This window comes from Oncorhynchus nerka, linkage group LG1 (genome assembly GCF_034236695.1).
Source record: "Oncorhynchus nerka isolate Pitt River linkage group LG1, Oner_Uvic_2.0, whole genome shotgun sequence".
Lineage (NCBI taxonomy): Eukaryota > Metazoa > Chordata > Actinopteri > Salmoniformes > Salmonidae > Oncorhynchus > Oncorhynchus nerka.
The window spans coordinates 44,000,693-44,023,704 of NC_088396.1; the positions used below are offsets into that span (position 1 = coordinate 44,000,693).

General features: G+C 38.4%; 1 protein-coding gene across 2 annotated transcripts; it reads left to right on the top strand.

Moving 5' to 3' along the window:
- Positions 1-933: 933 nt before the first annotated feature.
- LOC115122946 (cobalamin trafficking protein CblD-like) lies at positions 934-10,919 on the top strand. Of its 2 annotated transcripts, none has more exons than XM_029652223.2 (8): positions 934-1,080; positions 1,392-1,438; positions 1,521-1,671; positions 1,868-2,088; positions 3,550-3,658; positions 3,978-4,108; positions 10,083-10,169; positions 10,380-10,919. In XM_029652223.2, the coding sequence occupies exons 1-8, from the start codon at positions 1,056-1,058 to the stop codon at positions 10,578-10,580; spliced, it is 972 nt and encodes a 323-aa protein (XP_029508083.2). In that variant the 5' UTR covers positions 934-1,055; the 3' UTR covers positions 10,581-10,919. The 2 variants fall into 2 exon arrangements, with proteins under 2 accessions (XP_029508083.2, XP_029508084.2); XM_029652224.2 differs by having other exon boundaries at positions 967-1,093.
- The last annotated feature ends 12,093 nt before the right edge of the window (positions 10,920-23,012 follow it).

The window sequence follows — 23,012 nt, forward strand, 5'->3', positions numbered from 1 at the left end:
AGACATCAAGACGAAGCAGCTGCTTTACAAGTTGGGATGATCTGTTGAGCGCTACATCCCGAGGGGTTCGTGTTGAGTGTATGGAGTTTGTGACAGCCGGTTAAATGGCGTCCCTTGAGTAGGTAAGAACAAGAGGTATGTCAGGAGAAGTGCAGTATTATCATAAGGAGACGTATACTTGGAATACAGAGGATGGATGGGGGGAAAAATATAGCGCGCGAGAGAGAGAGAGGGAGAAAGAGGGTGAGTTTGAGTCGGTTAAAAATGGTGAGAAAAGTGACATTAGTGTGCAAAGCTGTCACCGAGGCAAAGGGTGGCTACTTTAAAGAATCTCAAATATAAAATATATATTCATTTGCTTAACACTTTTTTTGGTTAGTACATGATTCCATATGTGTTATGTCATAGTGTTAATGTCTTCACTGTTATTCTACAATGTAAATAGTAAAAATAAAGAAAAACCCTGGAATGAGTAGGTTTGTCCAAACTTGACTGGTACTGCGTGTTTTAGTAAAATTAGATTTTTGGCAATTATAGCAATGGATATCAGCTGTACTGCAGAGATGGAATGTAAGTCGCAGAAAATAGGTTGGGGTGGCAGCTGCAGAGAGGTGTTTGGGTGAGTGAGACTTGACATCAGGAGAGCTGCAGGGTGTGTTAAGTGGTGATGTCCCATCCTTTCAGGTTGTTGGCCTGAAGTAGGACTTAATAGATTAAATAATGGAGTAGGGTTGTGTTTATGTTTTTTTGTGAAGGATGTGTTTGATGATATGGTCTATATATTTTTTTAAAGCAAAGTATAAGCAGGTGGCGGTAATGCAGTCTAGCAGGTGGCGGTAATGCAACATTTATTGGATCCCAACCGCCGTTAAACTTAATCGAAGAAGAAGAACAGTGTTACGTCAGACTGTTCTTGTCCCTTGTTGGTTCCTGCAGTTAACCCACGTAACGGCACATGTGCGCATCAAAAGCGATGTGACGCAGGCATATTGCAGGCCAGCTATAAACACAGATTAAAACTATTGAGTTTACCAACGTATTTTATTGATTTATGCATGCAAGAAGGGGATATTCTTCAAGGTATATATTTAAGGTAAAACTTCTGAAGTTACGATTGTCAGAGCTAATCAACTAAGGAAAATCCTCCACCTAGAAGCTAGCTAACGTTAGCAGTAGTTGCAGTACCTCTCACTTGTTAGCTAACAAACTAAACGTTCCGTTCTGTAGCCCGTTATGTAATGAGGCAGACAGCTATAAAGTTTGACATTTTTATCATAATTGAGCGTAACAAATGACAGACATACGAGCTCATTTATAAGATATTCATAATTGTGTGTTCAAATAATTAGCAAGCTATGCGTTTAGTTAATTTATTCCGTTTTCTTTTGCAGTTTTACAAGTGGACCACAGAAGAGAGAGGCCCAACAGGATGGCCAGTGTAAGTCAACACACACTTAACATGTTTATATTTATTTATCGTGTGTGTGACCTAATGGGGACGTCCATTCTCTGTTCCCCAGGTGCTCTGTAGTAGAGCCAGGCTGGTGACATACCTGCCAGGGCTTCACGTACTTGTCCGGCGGATCGCTGGACCCAACCAGAGAACATTCTCTGGTGCTGGATCCTCTGGCTCTGATGAGCCTCGATTAGCCGTCACACTCCCTGACCTTGGTAAGCACAGACCTCTAATCACAATGATGCTACTGTACTTGCCTGAACGTGAACATCATAAACCAACTGTCTGTTATTCAGAAGGAAAGTTTAATCAGTTCAATATTTGGGTCAACTTCTTGAAAAACATTTATTTTCAGTTCCCAGTGTTTTAGAAAGTGTTATATTATGTCTCATTGTTATTTGTTTACATCAGGTCACAGGACAGTGTGGCCTGATGAGAACATGGGTCCGTTCGGGCCTCAGAACCAGCGCTTCCAGCTGCCAGCTAACACAGCCTTCGACTGCCACCTGGAGGGCACAGCAGAACAGAACATTAAAGGCCCAGTCCACCAGACAGTGCCCGATGTACTGTCGGCCCTCTCCAGCAGCGAGAGGTATGAGTTCCTCCTGGCTCATGTTGTCGGAGAGTTCCAAGTAAGTAAGGTTTGGAATGACAATTGACACACATTTCGTCTAGGGCTGTGACGATGCCATTTTTCCATGGCAAAAATGAAAACAAGAAGCAGACAAAAATCTTTGGTCCTATTAAAAACCTGCTGTATGTAAACTATTGTGTGCTATAGCTTGAAAAATAAGTAAATGAGACTCTGGATGACAACATAATGATGTTTGTTTCCAACATCAGGGCTGTTATTCTGAAGAATTTAAATCCACTTCGTGTTTTGTTTCCTTGCCAAAACATGAACATGTATCCAATACTGGTATTGTCCTGGCCCTATTTTGTTCTGGTGTGTGGAAGTAGGCCTAATGGTGATCTGCAATGATTTTTTTTTTAAATAGCCTATGCCAGTTTTTTAAATGTTTTTTTTATACGTATAATAAATTACTGTGTGTTTATTTAATGAAAATAAAATATTTTATCATTGATTTCCCTCAGCCTATTTTGTCTATTGAAATGCTCAGTTTGATCGTGTGGGCGTTAGGACTGGGTGTAATATCGAATTCATTCCAACCTATGTTTTTGCGCAATATTCCATTTGGCTGTATCACAGAATAAAGTGTTTTGGTATTTTGTGTTTTTATGAACTTTGACGTCTGCTTGTTTTCGTATAGTTTTTTTGGTCTAGTCTAGTTCGCTCCTTCTGTGCTATGTGCACCTTCCCATTTACACCAGAGACCTCTATATAATAAACGAGATGCTCATGTCTCCGCCCTCGCAATGGGAGTCATTGTCCCAAAGGCGGGAAGGCAGACGACCAAGCTTTGCTTCAAAATAAGCACATAGAATAGCGTTGGGCTTATTTTGGCGAGAGTGAAGCCACTTTCTCCCATGCCCCTCCCCTTACCACTCACAACAACAAAGATGAGCGGTCACTTCATCCTCGCTATTTGCATTTGAGGTTTGGTCCAACATAATCTTGTCATATAGACACCGAAACACACAGACATTAGTTTAGTGTAATAGAGGAGAAGTTAACCTATCAAACCGTTTCAACTCACATTTGGAGCAGAGCAGACACGATTAAAACAGATGTACCAATTAACATTCATTCTGGAAAAAAGGAATGCTCAGTTGTGTGCATTACGATACCGCGTATCACTAGCAGCATTTTAGTCAAAGATTTCTCTACTAGCTATTTAATCTTGTGTTTTATAAAAATGCAATAAGCATAAACCAGTTATGTAAGGAGTTGGCAACTCGTTCGGAGAAACAAGGTAGGCCAGTAAAAAAGGAAAGATCACATTTTTAACTCCACTGCCCATTTAAATTGATATTTTTGCTACAACTGTTTCCTCTGTGCATGTAAAGTCATTGTATACCTCTTGTTTGCATTGATAAGAGAGATAATGAAGCATGTGTATATTATCCAGTAAAAAAAATCTGATGTTTTGGTTTTCTGAGCAACATCCCCTGATTGGTTTGTTTGTTCTTAGGGGAAAGATGCCACTCCCCCAGAACAAACGGTCAACAGAACAGAACAGTACTTTGAGAACTCCAATGTGGAGTGTGCCATACAGCCATGCCCTGAGCTGCTGAAGAAAGGTACATGTATGGTTCTGTTTTCCTTAGACCAATCAGATTTAGGCCTACTATTTGAAGCACACATCCGAAGATGCTACACATATTTTCTGGCACATGTTTTCCAACTTGTTGTTATACTGTCTCTAGTTTGTGTAAACTGTATTTAAACTTTAAAAGGGGAATGTGTAGGGAAAAGAGGTGGAAGTGGTTACTACATGTTGTTGTGAAATTGATATTCTACATGTGTCCAGTAGAGGGGGCTCGAACACTGAAGGAATGTTGATCCATGCTTGTTCTGAACGAAGTTTTGATCGTGCTTGTTCTCCCCATGTGTTTACAGAGTTTGAGTCAATGTTCCCTGAGGCCCCTAACAACATCATGACGGTTGTCACAGTGACCCAGAAGACGCAGAATGACATGACAGCGTGGTGTGAGGCAGTGGACAAAGAGAGGGAGTTGATGCTAGATGAAGTGAGTTTGGGTCTCAATCCACACTGGGTAGTTGTCCCCAGAGCTAGCTATATATATATATATTTATTTATTTATTTTTATTATAATTTTTTAATGTTATTATATATATTTATTTATTATATATATTGTATTTATGTATTATAGTCCCAGTGCATTCGGAAAGTATTCAGACCCCTTCCCTTTTTCCACATTTTGTTAGGTTACTGCCTTGTTCTAAAATGGATAAGATAAACATGTTTTCTCATCAATCTACACACAATACCCCATAATGACATCACAATACCCCATAATGACATCACATTACATTTACATGTACATTTAAGTCATTTAGCAGACGCTCTTATCCAGAGCGACTTACAAATTGGTGCATTCACCTTATGACATCCAGTGGAGCAGCCACTTTACAATAGTGCATCTAAATCTTTTAAGGGGGGTGAGAAGGATTACTTTATCCTATCCTAGGTATCCCTTAAAGAGGTGGGGTTTCAGGTGTCTCCGGAAGGTGGTGATTGACTCCGCTGTCCTGGCGTCGTGAGGGAGTTTGTTCCACCATTGGGGGGCCAGAGCAGCGAACAGTTTTGACTGGGCTGAGCGGGAACTGTACTTCCTCAGTGGTAGGGAGGCGAGCAGGCCAGAGGTGGATGAACGCAGTGCCCTTGTTTGGGTGTAGGGCCTGATCAGAGCCTGGAGGTACTGAGGTGCCGTTCCCCTCACAGCTCCGTAGGCAAGCACCATGGTCTTGTAGCGGATGCGAGCTTCAACTGGAAGCCAGTGGAGAGAGCGGAGGAGCGGGGTGACGTGAGAGAACTTGGGAAGGTTGAACACCAGACGGGCTGCGGCGTTCTGGATGAGTTGTAGGGGTTTAATGGCACAGGCAGGGAGCCCAGCCAACAGCGAGTTGCAGTAATCCAGACGGGAGATGACAAGTGCCTGGATTAGGACCTGCGCCGCTTCCTGTGTGAGGCAGGGTCGTACTCTGCGGATGTTGTAGAGCATGAACCTACAGGAACGGGCCACTGCCATAATGACAAAGCGAAAACAGAAATACCTTATTTACATAGGTATTCAGACCCTTTGCTATGAGACTCAAAATTGAGCTGCATCCTGTTTCCATTAATCATCCTTGATCTACAACTTGATTGGAGTCCACCTGTGGTAAATTCAATTGATTGGACATGATTTGGAAAGGCACACACCTGTCTATATAAGGTCCCACAGTTGACAGTGCATGTCAGAGCAAAAACCAAGCCATGATGTCAAAGGAATTGTCCATAGAGCTCCGAGACAGGATTGTGTCGAGGCACAGATTTGGGGAGGGTACCAAAAAATGTCTGCAGCATTGAAGGTCCCCAAGAACACAGTGGCCTCCATCATTCTTAAATGGAAGACGTTTGGAACCACCAAGACTCTTCCTAGAGCTGGCTGCCCGGCCAAACTACGCAATCGGGGGAGAAGGTGACCAAGAACCCGATGGTCACTCTGACAGAGCTCCAGAATTCCTCTGTGGAGATGGGAGATCCTTCCAGAAGGTCAACCATCTCTGCAGCAAGAAGACTCAATGCTGTAATCACTGCCAAAGGTGCTTTAACAAAGTACAGAGTAAAGGGTCAGAATAGTTATGTAAATGTTATATTTCTGTTTGTTTTTTTACCTGTTTTTGCCTTGTCATTATGGAGTATTGTGTGTAGATTAATGAGGGGAAAAACAACTGAATAATTTTTAAAATAATGCTGTAACGTAACAACATTTGGAAAAAGTCAATGGGTCTGAATACTTAACGTGTGTGTGTGTGCGTGTGCGAATATAACCAAAAACATTGTATAATATACCTCCTCCGTCTCCTGCAATTTGAAAAAACTCATTTGAATTGAATAATATCCCAACAATTCTAAACTTTAACTGTTCACTCTTAATCTCTATCCAACAATGTCACCAAGCAACACATAGAACCACCATAATGCTTTGTGGCACAATCCCAATACAACACACTAGGTTCATTCTATGATTGGATGGACTACATTTGAGTTCATACTGCAAAACCTTTGATTGGTTGGAGGTCGTCCTCCAGAAGTGGTCATAATTAACATGTATGTCTATGGAAGAGGGTGAGGCCTACCACCCTCCTAGCTTTTATATTAAAGTCAATGTCGCCAGAGGAGGACAGAAACTAGCTGTCCTCTGGTTACACCATGGTGCTACCCTACAGAGTGCTGTTGAAGTTACTGTAGACCTTCATTGCAAAACAGTGTATTTTAATCAATTATTTGGTGACATATGAATATATTTAGTATAGTTTTATCTAAAAAGGATCATTTATTTTTTAATGTTTCACTATTTTTATGAAATTTCACTGGGGAGGATGGTCCTTCACTTCCTCCACTGATATGTACAGTACCAGTCAAAAGTTTAGACACACATACTCATTCAAGGCTTTTTATTTATTTGTACTATTTTCTACATTGTAGAACAATAGTCAAGACATCAAAACTATGAAATTACAGATATGGAATCATGTAGCAACCAAAAAAGTGTTAAACAAATCCAAATGTATTTTAGATTCTTCAAAGTAGCCACCCTTTGCCTTGATGACAGCTTTGCATACTCTTGGCATTCTCTTAACCCACTTCACCTGGAATGCTTTTCCAACAGTCTTGAAGGAGTTCCCACATATACTGAGCACTTGTTGGCTGCTTTTCCTTCACTCTGCGGTCCAACTCATCCCAAACCATCTCAATTGGGTTGAGGTTGGGTGATTGTGGAGGCCAGGTCATCTGATGCAGCACATCACTCTCCTTGGTCGAATAGCCTTTACACAGCCTGGAAGTGTGTTGGGTCATTGTCCTATTGAAAAACAAATGATAGTTCCACTATGCGCAAACCAGATGGGATGAAGTATCGCTGCAGAATGCTGTGGTAGCCATGCTGGTTAAGTGTGCCTTGAATTCTAAATAAATCACCGACAGTGTCACCAGCAAAGCATCCCCACACCATGACTCCTCCTCCATGCTTCACGGTGGGAACCACACATGTGGATATCTTCCGTTCACCGACTCTGCGTCTCAAAGACACCGGTCTGAACCCAAAATTCCAAATTTGGACTCATCAGACCAAAGGACAGAATTACACCAGTCTAATGTCCATTGCACATTGCGGTTTCTTAGCCCAAGCAAGTCTCTTCTTCTTATTGGTGTCCTTAGTAGTGGTTTCTTTGCAGCAATTTGACCATAAAGGCCTGATTCACGCAGTCTCCTCTGAACAGTTGATGTTGAGATGTGTCTCTTACTTGAACTCTGAAGCATTTATTTGGGCTGGTAACTCTAATGAACTTAGCCTCTGCAGCAGAGGTAACTCTGGGTCTTTCCTTTTGGTGGTCCTCATGAGAGCCAGTTTTATCATAGCGCTTGATAGTTTTTGCGACTGCACTTGAAGAAACTTTCAAAGTTCTTGAAATGTTCCCAGATTGACTGACCTACATGTCTTTAAGTAATGCTGGACTGTCGAATCTGTTTGCTTATTTGAGTTGTTCTTGCCATAATATGGACTTGGTCTTTTACCAAATAGGGTTATCTTCTGTATACCGCCCCTACCTTGTAACAACACAACTGATTGGCTCAAATGCATTAAGAAGGAAAGAAAATCCACAAATTAACTTTTAACAAGGCACACCTGTTAATTGTTAATCTCATGAAGCTGGTTGAGAGAATGCCAAGAATGTGCAAAGCTTTCATCAAGGCAAAGGGTGGCTACTTTGAAGAATCTCAATTATCAAATATATTTGAATTTGTTTAACACTTTTTTGGTTACTACAAGATTCCATATGTGTTATTTCATAGTTTTAATGTCTTCATTATTATTATACAATGTAGAAAATAGTAAAAATAAAAACCCTTGAATGAGTAGCCTTTTCCAAACTTCTCGAGTGGCGCAGTGGTCTAAGACACTGCATTCCAGTGCAAGAGGCGTCACTGCAGCACCTGGTTTGAATCCAGGCTGCATCATTGGGAGTCCCATAGGGCGGCGCACAATTGGCCCAGCGTCGCCCGGGTTTGGCTAGGGTAGGCCGTCATTGTAAATAAGAATTTGTTCTTAACTGACTTGCCTGGTTAAATCAAATTTAAAATGTGTGTCTGCTTCCACATTGTGCTGTTTTTTTCCTAAACCTATGAAGATGTCCAGTGAACTCCTATATTCCATTTGTTGTCCCTACAACACAGTAAAGACTTGGATATATATATATTATCCCGGATGCTAATCAATAAAAATGTCTGTTAAATTCGCTGCTCTGTTATGCTTGTTTACAGAACCACTGAAGACCATTCTGACACTTTTACTGCCTGAAGTAGTATGGAGTTATGATTTGCTAGTCTATGGCTAACATGTATGTTTTAACACCATCTTTGTTAACCTGTAAGGAATTGAAAGGATTGAACTATACTCTCTAACTCAATGCCTCTTAAAGTATTAGCAAGTACGTAGTTGTTGTAAATTAGCTGCAGAATGAGTGTCAACTTTAATTGTCTCCTCCCCGACTAAGACCAAGACTGCACTGGTAATACGATAATGGGATTGTGCATGACTTATTTCTGATCCCAGCATTAAGTAGTCTTGAGTGTGTGAGAGGGTAGAGCGTGTAAGAGCAGGACGTGTTTTTGACTGTTATTCACCGTCTGGTTAACATGCCCATGGCTGAGAATCGGTCTAATTGTGCTGCTTACCCCCTTGACTGCAGTCATTTATTAGACACTGACACGTCGTCGTCCCCGTCCCAGCAATTGGCCACATCTCTACAACAGCACTTGTTGCGTGTGTACAGAGTTAAGAGTGTACCGTAAGCTCAGCCCACAGCTAGCTTGAAATGTCGCCGATAGAGCTATCAAATGAGATGTTTCCGTAGCTCAAACGGTTGGTACGTTGTCAAGGAGGGCCACGTGTGTTGAGATCAGAGGATAACGGGTTGGAGCCCAGTATGGGGACAGGAAGCTATACTGTTAGCAGCACATCTGTTTCACGTGTGTTTTTTTTACCCCTTTGTTCTCCACAATTTCGTGGTACAGTCTTGTCTCATCGCTGCAACTCCCGTACGGACTCGGGAGAGGCGAAGTTCGAGAGCCATGCGTCCTCCGAAACACAACAGCCGCACTGCTTCTTGACACAATGATTCCAACCCGGAAGCCAGCCGCACCAATGTGTCGGCTGGCGACCCGGTCAGCATGCACTGCGCCCGGCCCGCCACAGGGATATCCCTGCCTGCCAAACCCTCCCTAACCCGGATGACACTGGGCCAAATGTGCGCAGCCCAATTCTATTAGAGACAGTTTACGCTGTTCTGTGAAGGGAGTAGTACACAGTGTTGTACGAGATCTTCTGTTTCTTGGCAATTTCTCGCATGGAATAACCTTCATTTCTCAGAACAAGAATAGACTTGACAAGTTTCAGAAGAAAGTTATTTGTTTCTGGCCATTTTGTGCATGTAATCGAACCCACAAATGCTGATGCTCCTGATACTCAACTAGTCTAAAGAAGGCCAGTTTTATTGCTTCTTTAATCAGAACAACAGTTTTCAGCTGCGCTAACATAATTTCAAAAGGGTTTTCTAATGATCAATTAGCCTATTAAAATGATAAACTTGGATTAGCTACCACAATGTGCCATTGGAACACAGGAGTGATGGTTGCTGACGACGGGTCTCTGTACGCCTATGTAGACATTCCATTAAAAAATCTGCCGTTTCCAGCTACAATAGTCATTTACAACATTAACAATGTCTACACTGTATTTCTGATCAATTTGATGTTATTTTAATGGACAAAAAAAAATGTTTTTCTTTCAAAAACAAGGACATTTCTAAGTGACCCCAAACTTTTGAAGAGTAGTGTTCATTCAGAATGTTTGACACTTTCTCACATGTTTGTAACGAACACGAAAATGAAATCAATTGTCTTAAGATAAGTTTTGCATCGTTCTCTTGTTGCAGTTTGTTGCTGGTGCCAAAGAGATCTGTTATGCCCTGAGGACAGAAGGCTTCTGGGCTGACTTCATCGACCCATCGTCAGGCATGGCGGTAAGACAACTCATAGCTGCTCAAGGATTAGCACTATGCTACAGAAATAGCTGTCTCATAACAAACAGTACATACAGTTGTGACACAGTGATGGCAATTGTGTGGTCTTCTTGCCAATTGAAATGGATTATAATTGTTAAACTAAAGTCTTTCAAACATAAACAAGCAGTATTCAGATCTTTCCCTTAATGTCTTCTGTCTCTCTTCCAGTTCTTTGGGTCGTACACCAACAACACACTGTTTGAGACCGACGAGCGGTACTGTAACCTGGGCTTCAGCATCGAGGACCTGGGCTGCTGCAAAGTCATCCGCCACACCTTGTGGGGAACACATGTTTTTGTGGGGACAGTTATCACCAACGCACCTCCCGATAGCCATATCATGAAGAAGCTGCAAGGGAACTTAACCTGAATGATGGGAGAGTGTCTGGCATGTGGTTGCTATTATACCTTGATGTGTCATGGCTCTACACAGGCCTCAACTACTGTTTGGAGAGCTGTTTATTGTTCACATTTCTATAGAAACCCTCAAAATAGTACTATGGTGAAATACCCACACACATGGTCCCTGAGGGTTTTACCATTAGAGTATATGTATTTTTTTGTGTCTATGTGCCAGACAGTGTTTTTTTCCCCCTTCGGTGTGTTGTGGTTGAAGGCCTGATTTTGTATTGTCTCTCTTGCAAAATCGATTTTTTATCCCAGAGACTTAACTGTAGAAATAAAGGTTATATTGAATGTGAAATAGAAAGTGGTTAAAGGTGGGTTGACTCTGTCCAGTTAGTAGAATAAGTCATGTAGTTAGATATAAAGCTGGGTTGACTGTCCAGTTAGTAGAATAAGTCATGTAGTCAGATATAAAGCTGGGTTGACTCTGTCCAGTTAGTAGAATAAGTCATGTAGTTAGATATAAAGCTGGGTTGACTGTCCAGTTAGTAGAATAAGTCATGTAGTCAGATATAAAGCTGGGTTGACTCTGTCCAGTTAGTAGAATAAGTCATGTAGTCAGATATAAAGCTGGGTTGACTCTGTCCAGTTAGTAGAATAAGTCATGTAGTTAGATATAAAGCTGGGTTGACTCTGTCCAGTTAGTAGAATAAGTCATGTAGTTAGATATAAAGCTGGGTTGACTCTGTCCAGTTAGTAGAATAAGTCATGTAGTTAGATATAAAGCTGGGTTGACTCTGTAGTTAGTTAGATATAAAGCTGGGTTGACTCTGTCCAGTTAGTAGAATAAGTCATGTAGTTAGATATAAAGCTGGGTTGACTCTGTCCAGTTAGTAGAATAAGTCATGTAGTTAGATATAAAGCTGGGTTGACTCTGTCCAGTTAGTAGAATAAGTCATGTAGTTAGATATAAAGCTGGGTTGACTCTGTCCAGTTAGTAGAATAAGTCATGTAGTTAGATATAAAGCTGGGTTGACTCTGTCCAGTGAGTAGAATAAGTCATGTAGTTAGATATAAAGACAATAAGTCATGTAGTTAGATATAAAGCTGGGTTGACTCTGTCCAGTTAGTAGAATAAGTCATGTAGTTAGATATAAAGCTGGGTTGACTCTGTCCAGTTAGTAGAATAAGTCATGTAGTTAGATATAAAGCTGGGTTGACTCTGTCCAGTTAGTAGAATAAGTCATGTAGTTAGATATAAAGCTGGGTTGACTCTGTCCAGTTAGTAGAATAAGTCATGTAGTTAGATATAAAGCTGGGTTGACTCTGTCCAGTTAGTAGAATAAGTCATGTAGTTAGATATAAAGACAATAGTTAGTATATATAAAGCTGGGTTGACTCTGTCCAGTTAGTAGAATAAGTCATGTAGTTAAATATAAAGTAGAATAAGTCATGTAGTTAGATATAAAGCTGGGTTGACTCTGTCCAGTTAGTAGAATAAGTCATGTAGTTAGATATAAAGCTGGGTTGACTCTGTCCAGTTAGTAGAATAAGTCATGTAGTTAGATATAAAGACAATAAGTCATGTAGTTAGATATAAAGCTGGGTTGACTCTGTCCAGTTAGTAGAATAAGTCATGTAGTCAGATATAAAGCTGGGTTGACTCTGTCCAGTTAGTAGAATAAGTCATGTAGTTAGATATAAAGCTATTGTCTGTAGTTAGATGTCCAGTTAGTACAATAAGTCATGTAGTTAGATATAAAGCTGGGTTGACTCTGTCCAGTTAGTAGAATAAGTCATGTAGTTAGATATAAAGCTGGGTTGACTCTGTCCAGTTAGTAGAATAAGTCATGTAGTTAGATATAAAGCTGGGTTGACTCTGTCCAGTTAGTAGAATAAGTCATGTAGTTAGATATAAAGCTGGGTTGACTCTGTCCAGTTAGTAGAATAAGTCATGTAGTTAGATATAAAGACAGAATAAGTCATGTAGTTAGATATAAAGCTGGGTTGACTCTGTCCAGTTAGTAGAATAAGTCATGTAGTTAGATATAAAGCTGGGTTGACTCTGTCCAGTTAGTAGAATAAGTCATGTAGTTAGATATAAAGACAATAAGTCATGTAGTTAGATATAAAGCTGGGTTGACTCTGTCCAGTTAGTAGAATAAGTCATGTAGTTAGATATAAAGCTGGGTTGACTCTGTCCAGTTAGTAGAATAAGTCATGTAGTATAAAGACAATAAGTCATGTAGTAGATATAAAGAGTTAGTAGAATATGTAAGATATAAAGCTGGGTTGACTCTGTCCAGTTAGTAGAATAAGTCATGTAGTTAGATATAAAGCTGTCATGTTTAGACTCTGTCCAGTTAGTAGAATAAGTCATGTAGTCAGATATAAAGCTGGGTTGACTCTGTCCAGTTAGTAGAATAAGTCATGTAGTTAGATATAAAGGGTTGACTCTGTCCAGTTAGTAGAATAAGTCATGTAGTTAGATATAAAGCTGGGTTGACTCTGTCCAGTTAGTAGAATAAGTCATGTAGTTAGATATAAAGCTGGGTTGACTCTGTCCAGTTAGTAGAATAAGTCATGTAGTTAGATATAAAGCTGGGTTGACTCTGTCAGTTAGTTAGAATATAAAGATATAAAGCTGGGTTGACTCTGTCCAGTAGAATAAGTAGAATAAAGTCATGTAGTTAGATATAAAGCTGGGTTGACTCTGTCCAGTTAGTAGAATAAGTCATGTAGTTAGATATAAAGCTGGGTTGACTCTGTCCAGTTAGTAGAATAAGTCATGTAGTTAGATATAGATATAAAGATATAAAGCTGGGTTGACTCTGTCCAGTTAGTAGAATAAGTCATGTAGTTAGATATAAAGCTGGGTTGACTCTGTCCAGTTAGTAGAATAAGTCATGTAGTTAGATATAAAGCTGGTAGTTGACTCTGTCCAGTTAGTAGAATAAGTCATGTAGTTAGATATAAAGCTGGGTTGACTCTGTCCAGTTAGTAGAATAAGTCAATAAGTCATGTAGTTAGATATAAAGCTGGGTTGACTCTGTCCAGTTAGTAGAATAAGTCATGTAGTTAGATATAAAGCTGGGTTGACTCTGTCCAGTTAGTAGAATAAGTCATGTAGTTAGATATAAAGCTGGGTTGACTCTGTCCAGTTAGTAGAATAAGTCATGTAGTTAGATATAAAGACAGTTATAGAATAAGTCATGTAGTTAGATATAAAGCTGGGTTGACTCTGTCCAGTTAGTAGAATAAGTCATGTAGTCAGATATAAAGCTGGGTTGACTCTGTCCAGTTAGTAGAATAAGTCATGTAGTTAGATATAAAGACTCTGTCCAGTTAAGAATAAGTCATGTAGTTAGATATAAAGCTGGGTTGACTCTGTCCAGTTAGTAGAATAAGTCATGTAGTTAGATATAAAGCTGGGTTGACTCTGTCCAGTTAGTAGAATAAGTCATGTAGTTAGATATAAAGCTGGGTTGACTCTGTCCAGTTAGTAGAATAAGTCATGTAGTTAGATATAAAGCTGGGTTGACTCTGTCCAGTTAGTAGAATAAGTCATGTAGTTAGATATAAAGACAACTCTGTCCAGTTAGTAGAATAAGTCATGTAGATATAAAGCTGGGTTGACTCTGTCCAGTTAGTAGAATAAGTCATGTAGTTAGATATAAAGCTGGGTTGACTCTGTCCAGTTAGTAGAATAAGTCATGTAGTTAGATATAAAGCTGGGTTGACTCTGTCCAGTTAGTAGAATAAGTCATGTAGTTAGATATAAAGCTGGGTTGACTCTGTCCAGTTAGTAGAATAAGTCATGTAGTTAGATATAAAGCTGGGTTGACTCTGTCCAGTTAGTAGAATAAGTCATGTAGTTAGATATAAAGAGTTAGAATAAGTCATGTAGTTAGATATAAAGCTGGGTTGACTCTGTCCAGTTAGTAGAATAAGTCATGTAGTTAGATATAAAGCTGGGTTGACTCTGTCCAGTTAGTAGAATAAGTCATGTAGTTAGATATAAAGCTGGGTTGACTCTGTCCAGTTAGTAGAATAAGTCATGTAGTTAGATATAAAGCTGGGTTGACTCTGTCCAGTTAGTAGAATAAGTCATGTAGTTAGATATAAAGCTGGGTTGACTCTGTCAGTTAGATATAAAGTAGAATAAGTCATGTAGTTAGATATAAAGCTGGGTTGACTCTGTCCAGTTAGTAGAATAAGTCATGTAGTTAGATATAAAGCTGGGTTGACTCTGTCCAGTTAGTAGAATAAGTCATGTAGTTAGATATAAAGCTGGGTTGACTCTGTCCAGTTAGTAGAATAAGTCATGTAGTTAGATATAAAGCTGGGTTGACTCTGTCCAGTTAGTAGAATAAGTCATGTAGTTAGATATAAAGCTGGGTTGACTCTGTCCAGTTAGTAGAATAAGTCATGTAGTTAGATATAAAGCTGGGTTGACTCTGTCCAGTTAGTAGAATAAGTCATGTAGTTAGATATAAAGCTGGGTTGACTCTGTCCAGTTAGTAGAATAAGTCATGTAGTTAGATATAAAGCTGGGTTGACTCTGTCCAGTTAGTAGAATAAGTCATGTAGTTAGATATAAAGCTGGGTTGACTCATGTAGTTAGATAGAATAAGACTCTGTAGTTAGATAGAATAAGTCATGTAGTTAGATATAAAGCTGGGTTGACTCTGTCCAGTTAGTAGAATAAGTCATGTAGTTAGATATAAAGACACTCTGTCCAGTTAGTAGAATAAGTCATGTAGTTAGATATAAAGCTGGGTTGACTCTGTCCAGTTAGTAGAATAAGTCATGTAGTTAGATATAAAGCTGGGTTGACTCTGTCCAGTTAGTAGAATAAGTCATGTAGTTAGATATAAAGCTGGGTTGACTCTGTCCAGTTAGTAGAATAAGTCATGTATAAAGATATAAAGCTGTTAGTAGATATAAAGTTGACTCTGTCCAGTTAGTAGAATAAGTCATGTAGTTAGATATAAAGCTGGGTTGACTCTGTCCAGTTAGTAGAATAAGTCATGTAGTTAGATATAAAGCTGGGTTGACTCTGTCCAGTTAGTAGAATAAGTCATGTAGTTAGATATAAAGCTGGGTTGACTCTGTCCAGTTAGTAGAATAAGTCATGTAGTTAGATATAAAGCTGGGTTGACTCTGTCCAGTTAGTAGAATAAGTCATGTAGTTAGATATAAAGCTGGGTTGACTCTGTCCAGTTAGTAGAATAAGTCATGTAGTTAGATATAAAGCTGGGTTGACTCTGTCCAGTTAGTAGAATAAGTCATGTAGTTAGATATAAAGCTGGGTTGACTCTGTCCAGTTAGTAGAATAAGTCATGTAGTTAGATATAAAGACAATAAGTCATGTAGTTAGATATAAAGCTGGGTTGACTCTGTCCAGTTAGTAGAATAAGTCATGTAGTTAGATATAAAGCTGGGTTGACTCTGTCCAGTTAGTAGAATAAGTCATGTAGATATAAAGCTGGGTTGACTCTGTCCAGTTAGTAGAATAAGTCATGTAGTTAGATATAAAGCTGGGTTGACTCTGTCCAGTTAGTAGAATAAGTCATGTAGTTAGATATAAAGCTGGGTTGACTCTGTCCAGTTAGTAGAATAAGTCATGTAGTTAGATATAAAGCTGGGTTGACTCTGTCCAGTTAGTAGAATAAGTCATGTAGTTAGATATAAAGCTGGGTTGACTCTGTCCAGTTAGTAGAATAAGTCATGTAGTTAGATATAAAGCTGGGTTGACTCTGTCCAGTTAGTAGAATAAGTCATGTAGTTAGATATAAAGCTGGGTTGACTCTGTCCAGTTAGTAGAATAAGTCATGTAGTTAGATATAAAGCTGGTTAGTTGACTCTGTCCAGTTAGTAGAATAAGTCATGTAGTTAGATATAAAGCTGGGTTGACTCTGACTCCAGTTAGTAGAATAAGTCATGTAGTTAGATATAAAGCTGGGTTGACTCTGTCCAGTTAGTAGAATAAGTCATGTAGTTAGATATAAAGACAATAAGTCATGTAGTTAGATATAAAGCTGGGTTGACTCTGTCCAGTTAGTAGAATAAGTCATGTAGTTAGATATAAAGGTGGGTTGACTCTGTCCAGTTAGTAGAATAAGTCATGTAGTTAGATATAAAGCTGGGTTGACTCTGTCCAGTTAGTAGAATAAGTCATGTAGTTAGATATAAAGCTGGGTTGACTCTGTCCAGTTAGTAGAATAAGTCATGTAGTTAGATATAAAGCTGGGTTGACTCTGTCCAGTTAGTAGAATAAGTCATGTAGTTAGATATAAAGACAATAAGTCATGTATATAAAGGTGGGTTGACTCTGTCCAGTTAGTAGAATAAGTTATGTAGTTAGATATAAAGCTGGGTTGACTGTCCAGTTAGTAGAATAAGTCATGTAGTTAGATATAAAGCTGGGTTGACTATCCAGTTAGTAGAATAAGTCATGTAGTTAGATATAAAGTCAGTTAGTAGTAAGTCATGTAGTTATATAAAGCTGGGTTGACTCTGTCCAGTTAGTAGAATAAGTCATGTAGTTAGATATAAAGCTGGGTTGACTCTGTCCAGTTAGTAGAATAAGTCATGTAGTTAGATATAAAGCTGGGTTGACTCTGTCCAGTTAGTAGAATAAGTCATGTAGTTAGATATAAAGCTGGGTTGACTCTGTCCAGTTAGTAGAATAAGTCAATGGGTTGACTCTGTCCAGTTAGTAGAATAAGTCATGTAGTTGATCTGTCCAGTTAGTAGAATAAGTCATGTAGTTAGATATAAAGCTGGGTTGACTCTGTCCAGTTAGTAGAATAAGTCATGTAGTTAGATATAAAGCTGGGTTGACTCTGTCCAGTTAGTAGAATAAGTCATGTAGTTAGATATAAAGACAATAAGTCATGTAGTTAGATATAAAGCTGGGTTGACTCTGTCCAGTTAGTAGAATAAGTCATGTAGTTAGATATAAAGCTGGGTTGACTCTGTCCAGTTAGTAGAATAAGTCATGTAGTTAGATATAAAGCTGGGTTGACTCTGTCCAGTTAGTAGAATAAGTCATGTAGATATAAAGCTGGGTTGACTCTGTCCAGTTAGTAGAATAAGTCATGTAGTTAGATATAAAGCTGGGTTGACTCTGTCCAGTTAGTAGAATAAGTCATGTAGTTAGATATAAAGCTGGGTTGACTCTGTCCAGTTAGTAGAATAAGTCATGTAGTTAGATATAAAGCTGGGTTGACTCTGTCCAGTTAGTAGAATAAGTCATGTAGTTAGATATAAAGCTAGTAGAATAAGTCATGTAGTTAGATATAAAGCTGGGTTGACTCTGTCCAGTTAGTAGAATAAGTCATGTAGTTAGATATAAAGCTGGGTTGACTCTGTCCAGTTAGTAGAATAAGTCATGTAGTTAGATAAAATAAGCTGGGTTGACTCTGTCCAGTTAGTAGAATAAGTCATGTAGTTAGATATAAAGCTGGGTTGACTCTGTCCAGTTAGTAGAATAAGTCATGTAGTTAGATATAAAGCTGGGTTGACTCTGTCCAGTTAGTAGAATAAGTCATGTAGTTAGATATAAAGCTGACTCTGTCCAGTTAGTAGAATAAGTCATGACTATAAAGCTGGGTTGACTCTGTCCAGTTAGTAGAATAAGTCATGTAGTTAGATATAAAGCTGGGTTGACTCTGTCCAGTTAGTAGAATAAGTCATGTAGTTAGATATAAAGCTGGGTTGACTCTGTCCAGTTAGTAGAATAAGTCATGTAGTTAGATATAAAGCTGGGTTGACTCTGTCCAGTTAGTAGAATAAGTCATGTAGTTAGATATAAAGCTGGGTTGACTCTGTCCAGTTAGTAGAATAAGTCATGTAGTTAGATATAAAGCTGGGTTGACTCTGTCCAGTTAGTAGAATAAGTCATGTAGTTAGATATAAAGTAGAATAAGTCATGTAGTTGATATAAAGCTGGGTTGACTGTCCAGTTAGTAGAATAAGTCATGTAGTTAGATATAAAGCTGGGTTGACTCTGTCCAGTTAGTAGAATAAGTCATGTAGTTAGATATAAAGCTATTGAAGTTAGTAGAATAAGTCATGTAGTTAGATATAAAGCTGGGTTGACTCTGTCCAGTTAGTAGAATAAGTCATGTAGTTAGATATAAAGCTGGGTTGACTCTGTCCAGTTAGTAGAATAAGTCATGTAGTTAGATATAAAGCTGGGTTGACTCTGTCCAGTTAGTAGAATAAGTCATGTAGTTAGATATAAAGCTGGGTTGACTCTGTCCAGTTAGTAGAATAAGTCATGTAGTCAGATATAAAGCTGGGTTGACTCTGTCCAGTTAGTAGAATAAGTCATGTAGTTAGATATAAAGATATTGAAAGTTACAGAATAAGTCATGTAGTTAGATATAAAGCTGGGTTGACTCTGTCCAGTTAGTAGAATAAGTCATGTAGTTAGATATAAAGCTGGGTTGACTCTGTCCAGTTAGTAGAATAAGTCATGTAGTTAGATATAAAAGTTAGTAGAATAAGTCATGTTGACTCTGTCCAGTTAGTAGATTAAGTTAGATATAAAGCTGGGTTGACTCTGTCCAGTTAGTAGAATAAGTCTGTCCAGTTAGTAGAATAAGTCATGTAGTTAGATATAAAGCTGGGTTGACTCTGTCCAGTTAGTAGAATAAGTCATGTAGTTAGATATAAAGCTGGGTTGACTCTGTCCAGTTAGTAGAATAAGTCATGTAGTTAGATATAAAGCTGGGTTGACTCTGTCCAGTTAGTAGAATAAGTCATGTAGTTAGATATAAAGCTGGGTTGACTCTGTCCAGTTAGTAGAATAAGTCATGTAGTTAGATATAAAGCTGGGTTGACTCTGTCCAGTTAGTAGAATAAGTCATGTAGTTAGATATAAAGCTGGGTTGACTCTGTCCAGTTAGTAGAATAAGTCATGTAGTTAGATATAAAGCTGGGTTGACTCTGTCCAGTTAGTAGAATAAGTCATGTAGTTAGATATAAAGACTCTGTCCAGTTAGTAGAATAAGTTAGATATAAAGCTGGGTTGACTCTGTCCAGTTAGTAGAATAAGTCATGTAGAATAGTCAGATATAAAGCTGGGTTGACTCTGTCCAGTTAGTAGAATAAGTCATGTAGTTAGATATAAAGCTGGGTTGACTCTGTCCAGTTAGTAGAATAAGTCATGTAGTTAGATATAAAGCTGGGTTGACTCTGTCCAGTTAGTAGAATAAGTCATGTAGTTAGATATAAAGCTGGGTTGACTCTGTCCAGTTAGTAGAATAAGTCATGTAGTTAGATATAAAGACTAAGTCAGTGTAGTTAGATATAAAGCTGGGTTGACTCTGTCCAGTTAGTAGAATAAGTCATGTAGTTAGATATAAAGCTGGGTTGACTCTGTCCAGTTAGTAGAATAAGTCATGTAGTCAGATATAAAGCTGGGTTGACTCTGTCCAGTTAGTAGAATAAGTCATGTAAAGCTGGGTTGACTCTGTCCAGTTAGTAGAATAAGTCATGTATATAAAGCTGGGTTGACTCTGTCCAGTTAGTAGAATAAGTCATGTAGTTAGATATAAAGCTGGGTTGACTCTGTCCAGTTAGTAGAATAAGTCATGTAGTTAGATATAAAGCTGGGTTGACTCTGTCCAGTTAGTAGAATAAGTCATGTAGTTAGATATAAAGCTGGGTTGACTCTGTCCAGTTAGTAGAATAAGTCATGTAGTTAGATATAAAGTCTGGGTTGACTCTGTCCAGTTAGTAGAATAAGTCATGTAGTTAGTAGAATAAGTCATGTAGTTAGATATAAAGCTGGGTTGACTCTGTCCAGTTAGTAGAATAAGTCATGTAGTTAGATATAAAGCTGGGTTGACTCTGTCCAGTTAGTAGAATAAGTCATGTAGTTAGATATAAAGCTGGGTTGACTCTGTCCAGTTAGTAGAATAAGTCATGTAGTTAGATATAAAGCTGGGTTGACTCTGTCCAGTTAGTAGAATAAGTCATGTAGTTAGATATAAAGCTGGGTTGACTCTGTCCAGTTAGTAGATATAAGTGGGTTGACTCTGTCCAGTTAGTAGAATGTAGTTTAGATAGATATAAATAAAGCTGGGTTGACTCTGTCCAGTTAGTAGAATAAGTCATGTAGTTAGATATAAAGACTCTGTCCAGTTAGTAGAATAAGTGTGTAGTTAGATATAAAGCTGGGTTGACTCTGTCCAGTTAGTAGAATAAAGTCTGTAGTTAGTAGAAATAAGTCATGTAGTTAGATATAAAGCTGGGTTGACTCTGTCCAGTTAGTAGAATAAGTCATGTAGTTAGATATAAAGCTGGGTTGACTCTGTCCAGTTAGTAGAATAAGTCATGTAGTTAGATATAAAGCTGGGTTGACTCTGTCCAGTTAGTAGAATAAGTCATGTAGATATAGATATAAAGCTGGGTTGACTCTGTCCAGTTAGTAGAATAAGTCATGTCAGTTAGATATAAAGCTGGGTTGACTCTGTCCAGTTAGTAGAATAAGTCATGTAGTTAGATATAAAGCTGGGTTGACTCTGTCCAGTTAGTAGAATAAGTCATGTAGTTAGATATAAAGCTGGGTTGACTCTGTCCAGTTAGTAGAATAAGTCATGTAGTTAGATATAAAGCTGGGTTGACTCTGTCCAGTTAGTAGAATAAGTCATGTAGTTAGATATAAAGACAATAAGTAGAATAAGTCATGTAGTTAGATATAAAGCTGGGTTGACTCTGTCCAGTTAGTAGAATAAGTCATGTAGATATAAAGCTGGGTTGACTCTGTCCAGTTAGTAGAATAAGTCATGTAGTTAGATATAAAGCTGGGTTGACTCTGTCCAGTTAGTAGAATAAGTCATGTAGTTAGATATAAAATAAGTCTGGGTTGACTCTGTCCAGTTAGTAGAATAAGTCATGTAGTTAGATATAAAGCTGGGTTGACTCTGTCCAGTTAGTAGAATAAGTCATGTAGTTAGATATAAAGACAATAAGTCATGTTAGTTAGATATAAAATAAGCTGGGTTGACTCTGTCCAGTTAGTAGAATAAGTCATGTAGTTAGATATAAAGCTGGGTTGACTCTGTCCAGTTAGTAGAATAAGTCATGTAGTTAGATATAAAGCTGGGTTGACTCTGTCCAGTTAGTAGAATAAGTCATGTAGTTAGATATAAAGCTGGGTTGACTCTGTCCAGTTAGTAGAATAAGTCATGTAGTTAGATATAAAGACAATAAGTCATTAGTAGAATAGTTAGATATAAAGCTGGGTTGACTCTGTCCAGTTAGTAGAATAAGTCATGTAGTTAGATATAAAGCTGGGTTGACTCTGTCCAGTTAGTAGAATAAGTCATGTAGTTAGATATAAAGCTGGGTTGACTCTGTCCAGTTAGTAGAATAAGTCATGTAGTTAGATATAAAGCTGGGTTGACTCTGTCCAGTTAAGTCATGAATATAAAGCTGGGTTGACTCTGTCCAGTTAGTAGAATAAGTCATGTAGTTAGATATAAAGCTGGGTTGACTCTGTCCAGTTAGTAGAATAAGTCATGTAGTTAGATATAAAGCTGGGTTGACTCTGTCCAGTTAGTAGAATAAGTCATGTAGTTAGATATAAAGCTGGGTTGACTCTGTCCAGTTAGTAGAATAAGTCATGTAGTTAGATATAAAGCTGGGTTGACTCTGTCCAGTTAGTAGAATAAGTCATGTAGTTAGATATAAAGCTGGGTTGACTCTGTCCAGTTAGTAGAATAAGTCATGTAGTTAGATATAAAGCTGGGTTGACTCTGTCCAGTTAGTAGAATAAGTCATGTAGTAGATATAAAGCTGGGTTGACTCTGTCCAGTTAGTAGAATAAGTCATGTAGTTAGATATAAAGCTGGGTTGACTCTGTCCAGTTAGTAGAATAAGTCATGTAGTTAGATATAAAGCTGGGTTGACTCTGTCCAGTTAGTAGAATAAGTCATGTAGATATTAGATATAAAGACAATAGTAGAATAAGTCATGTAGTTAGATATAAAGCTGGGTTGACTCTGTCCAGTTAGTAGAATAAGTCATGTAGTTAGATATAAAGCTGGGTTGACTCTGTCCAGTTAGTAGAATAAAGTCATGACTCTAGTTAGTAGATAGTTAGATATAAAGCTGGGTTGACTCTGTCCAGTTAGTAGAATAAGTCATGTAGTTAGATATAAAGCTGGGTTGACTCTGTCCAGTTAGTAGAATAAGTCATGTAGTTAGATATAAAGCTGGGTTGACTCTGTCCAGTTAGTAGAATAAGTCATGTAGTTAGATATAAAGACAATAAGTTAGTAGAATAAGTTAGTTAGATATAAAGCTGGGTTGACTCTGTCCAGTTAGTAGAATAAGTCATGTAGTCAGATTAGATATAAAGCTGGGTTGACTCTGTCCAGTTAGTAGAATAAGTCATGTAGTTAGATATAAAGACTGTCCAGTTAGTAGAATAAGTCAT

What these genes read in the sequence shown, in the direction of transcription:
- LOC115122946 (XM_029652223.2), top strand. Translation starts at nt 1,056, where the DNA reads ATGCAAGAAGGGGATATTCTTCAAG. An exon ending in AGAAGGGGATATTCTTCAAG is followed by an intron (nt 1,081 to 1,391) that starts GTATATATTTAA and finishes TTTCTTTTGCAG; the next exon opens with TTTTACAAGTGGACCACAGA. An exon ending in GGCCCAACAGGATGGCCAGT is followed by an intron (nt 1,439 to 1,520) that starts GTAAGTCAACAC and finishes TCTGTTCCCCAG; the next exon opens with GTGCTCTGTAGTAGAGCCAG.